Below are 3,822 nucleotides of genomic sequence, written 5' to 3'. Positions count from 1 at the left end.
TTGGTGCAAGAATTTTAACTTATTTTTTATGTATTATTTATTTTAATTCTAAAACTCAGTTACTTTTTTTTTGGTATAAACAAGTTACTTTTAATATTTATATACTATTTTTTTGTTTTAAACTTCAGCCCAATATCTAAAATTTATAAAAAAAATTCAAAATTTATAAAAATAATGATTAACCTGATAAAATATAGACCATTCAATTAAAATATAATAAATGAAGAGTTTAGATTTAATGAATTAATAATGTGTGCAGCACTCCATACTTAACCAGAAGCGTTTAAGCATGAGCTATTGTTTTGGTGTCATTTTCGAAAAAGATCTTTTTTTTTAATGATATTTTTTAAAAGATTTTGTTATAAAAGTAAAAGTAATTTTATGTTTGAATATCTCATGTAAAAAAATCTTTTTATCTATCAATTATATTTAGATAAAATAAGATAAAAGTATTTTTTGTTCATTTATTATGTGAAAATATCTTTTTTATTTAAGAAAAAAATCTTTTAAAAAATAGATATAAATTTTAGTTTCTCTTAGAGGAGACCAAGCTTAAAAACTTCCCAACTCAGTTGAAAGTAGCACCACCGCTTGGCTGAATTATATTATATCAGTGTATATGGTCAGTGAAGACAAATCATATTCACTCAAGCACAATCTTAATCATCTTAACCATTTACATTATTTATATTATATCTGAATGGTAAAGACTAACGGAACATCGAAGTTTCGCTCAACTACAACGGGATACCAGAACCGCTTCCTAAACTATTAGTCCAACGAAACCATATAAGCCCTGTTCTGCTTCCTACTCATACCTGCTTCTTGCTACCTTGCTCGCTCTCATTGGAACAAAATTGGGGAAATTTGCTGCGTAGGCTGCAACGAACGGAATAGAACGGAACACAGATCGGAAAAGAGAACCCTAATTTCTGAGGATTGAGAGACAGACATGGCTGCGGAGTTAGGGCAACAGACGGTGGAGCTGTCGACCCTGGTTTCCCGAGCTGCCCAAGATTCATACAGCAACCTGAAAGAACTGGTTGAGAAATGCAGGTCCACCGAATTGTCCGATACAGACAAGAAGATCAGTATCCTCAAGTTCCTCAGCAAGACCCAGCAGCGCATGATCCGCCTCAATGTGCTCTCCAAGTGGTGCCAACAGGTTACCCCGCCAAAAATCAAATCTTGCTATTTTTTCTTGCATAGCACTACTCTTCATTCAATCCATTGGTCTCTCTACAAATTCCAAAACTTTGTGTATTTGGGAGATACATAATTGATAATGAATAGAATTAAGGGGTGGTTTGGGGCACTGGTTGAGCTGAAAACTAAAAGCTGTTATAAATCAGGGAAAGGAAGTTTTTTCTTTCTTTCTTTCTTTGTTGGATGGGATGTGCTTATAGGTTTTTTGCTGTGTAGGTTCCTTTGATAAAGCACTACCAGCAGCTGGCTTCGACTGTTTCAAATCACGATATGTGTTTTACTCAAGCTGCGGATTCTTTGTTTTTTATGCACGAGGGGCTTCAGCAAGCCCGTGCTCCGGTTTCTGATGTGCCCTCTGCCATTGACATTCTCTTAACGGGGAGTTACCAGCGGTTGCCTAAATGTATAGAGGATGTTGGTACTCAGTATACCTTGAATGAAGAACAGCAAAAGCCTGCTTTGAAGAAGCTGGACGCGCTTGTGCGGTCGAAATTGCTAGAAGTTTCTCTTACGAAGGAAATTTCCGAGATAAAAGTTTCCGATGGTACGGCATTGATTAAGGTGGATGGAGAGTTTAAGGTTTTAGTGACTCTTGGTTACAGGGGAAACTTGTCCATGTGGAGGATATTACATTTGGAGCTACTTGTTGGTGAGAAGAATAAACCTATCAAACTGAAATTAATGCGGCGCCATGTTCTCGGGGATGATCTAGAGAGACGAATGGCTGCGGCAGAAAATCCATTTTCAATATTGTACTCGGTTCTTCACGATCTATGTGTTTCACTTGTCATGGATACTGTCATCAGGCAAGTGCAAGCTCTTCGACAGGGAAGATGGAAAGATGCAATTCGATTTGAGCTCATATCCGAGGGTGGAATGGGTCATGCGGCAGGTTCCAGTTCCATGCAGAACCCTGACGGGGAATCTGATTCATCCGGTCCTCGAACTCCTGGTTTAAAAATCATATACTGGCTGGAGTTCGATAAAAATGCTGGCATGTCTGACTCAGGTGCATGCCCATTCATAAAAATTGAACCTGGGCCAGATCTTCAGATAAAGTGCATACACAGCAATTTTGTCATAGATCCACTAACAGGCAAGGAGGCAGAGTTTTTCTTGGACCAGAATTGTATTGATGTTGAGAGGTTGCTGTTAAGAGCTATTAGCTGCAACCGGTATACTCGTCTACTGGAAATTAAAAGAGAACTGGGAAAAAATAACCACGTCTGTCGAGCAGCAGATGATGTTGTATTCCAGTCTCACTTGGGTGGACCTGATGTTGAATATAAACAGGTTAGTGTACATTTGTTAGGGAACATTTGGAGTATCAATTTGATATGCTACATCGGGCAATTTTTTTATTTTTATTTTTATTTTTATTTTTGGGTTTTGGCATATGTGGTTTGATGCTTCTTGTTTGGTATCACCCCAATTTGGGGTTTTCCTCTGTTAACATTCTTGTAACTTTCGAGAACTATACCGTGAATTACGGATATTTGACTATTTTCGTACTTTGCCACCATAAGTACTTCTCATCATTCTTGCATGGACTATCTGTAGCTAGATTCTGATATCTTCTGTCTGTTATGTATGTATGTATGTGTGTGTGTGTGTGGAATTTCCGCTGCTTGGTAAATACTTTGCTGCTGAACACTTTTGACATGTAGTTAATTTTCCAGTAAACACAGTTGGCCTTTAAATTTTGCAACCTATGATACGATTTGTGGCTGAATTTGTGATACCCTTTTACAAATCTTGTAATATTATATCCTACCTCTTTCCCATTCAACCATTCATTAAATTTTAAAAGATGAAGCTGCTTTTGTCTGTAGAAGGATGATAAATGCTTCAGCAAGGAATCTGAAGGGTATGAGGTGTTGCGTGTGCGTGCCTATGCCTCATGTTTTTTTACTCTTGGAGTTTTGTCCCCATACTAAGGTAGATTTGTTTTTTTGTGAACTGATTTCTGTTTGTTTCTTTCCTTTGACTACAGCTGGTCGATTTCTTACATACTCTGGTTACTTATGCTACTTATTGGGTGTAGATACAACAATATCATTTGATCAGAATGTTTTTTATGCTTTTACTTTATACAGTTTCTAGAAGATTTCATAAATGGAGCTGAAGTTTCATCGCTTTTGGATTGCATTCGGCTGACTGCGGCTCCCTTGCATGATCTGGCTGCTGCAACCAGGCCAGCTCGAGCTGGTCCTGTTCCAGGAGTTGCAGCTGCTCTATCTTCCATACCTAAACAAACTGGTTATATACAACCACAAGGACTTCTTGGTAGCTCAACTTCAAACATTGGCCAGCCTACCTCTGGTCCTGCGGGAAACACTGCCATGTCTGCTCCTGGTGGTCTTACCAATCAAACCCTATCCATGTTAGCTGCAGCTGGGCGAGGTGGGCCGGGCATTGTTCCAAGTTCACTTTTACCTATCGACGTCTTTGTTGTGCTCCGCGGTCAACAGGAAACAGTTTGCTGTTGACATGGGTTGCTTTGCCGGTGATCAACACCGCCTAAAGTAAATAATTATTCTATTTAATATATATTTAAAAGTATTTTTTTGTTGTATGAAAAAGAAATATATGTTACAAGAATGAAAAACTACTCAG

The 3,822-nt window shown here is 38.0% G+C and overlaps 1 protein-coding gene across 1 annotated transcript in view; it reads left to right on the top strand.

Annotated features, from left to right (window-relative positions):
• The window catches only part of LOC107646453 (mediator of RNA polymerase II transcription subunit 14), a 30,906-nt gene that overhangs the window by 21,875 nt on the left and 5,209 nt on the right, over positions 1 to 3,822 (top strand). The window contains exons 3-5 of the mRNA XM_016350636.2: positions 879 to 1,165; positions 1,423 to 2,499; positions 3,039 to 3,125. Coding sequence (XP_016206122.1) covers positions 953 to 1,165; positions 1,423 to 2,499; positions 3,039 to 3,125 — 1,377 coding nt within the window. The 5' untranslated portion in view covers positions 879 to 952. The remainder of the gene's footprint in view (positions 1 to 878; positions 1,166 to 1,422; positions 2,500 to 3,038; positions 3,126 to 3,822) is intronic.

This window comes from Arachis ipaensis, chromosome B06 (genome assembly GCF_000816755.2).
Source record: "Arachis ipaensis cultivar K30076 chromosome B06, Araip1.1, whole genome shotgun sequence".
NCBI lineage: Eukaryota > Viridiplantae > Streptophyta > Magnoliopsida > Fabales > Fabaceae > Arachis > Arachis ipaensis.
Note: the sequence above shows the minus strand (reverse complement) of the source record. Positions and strands in the feature narration are given on the sequence as shown.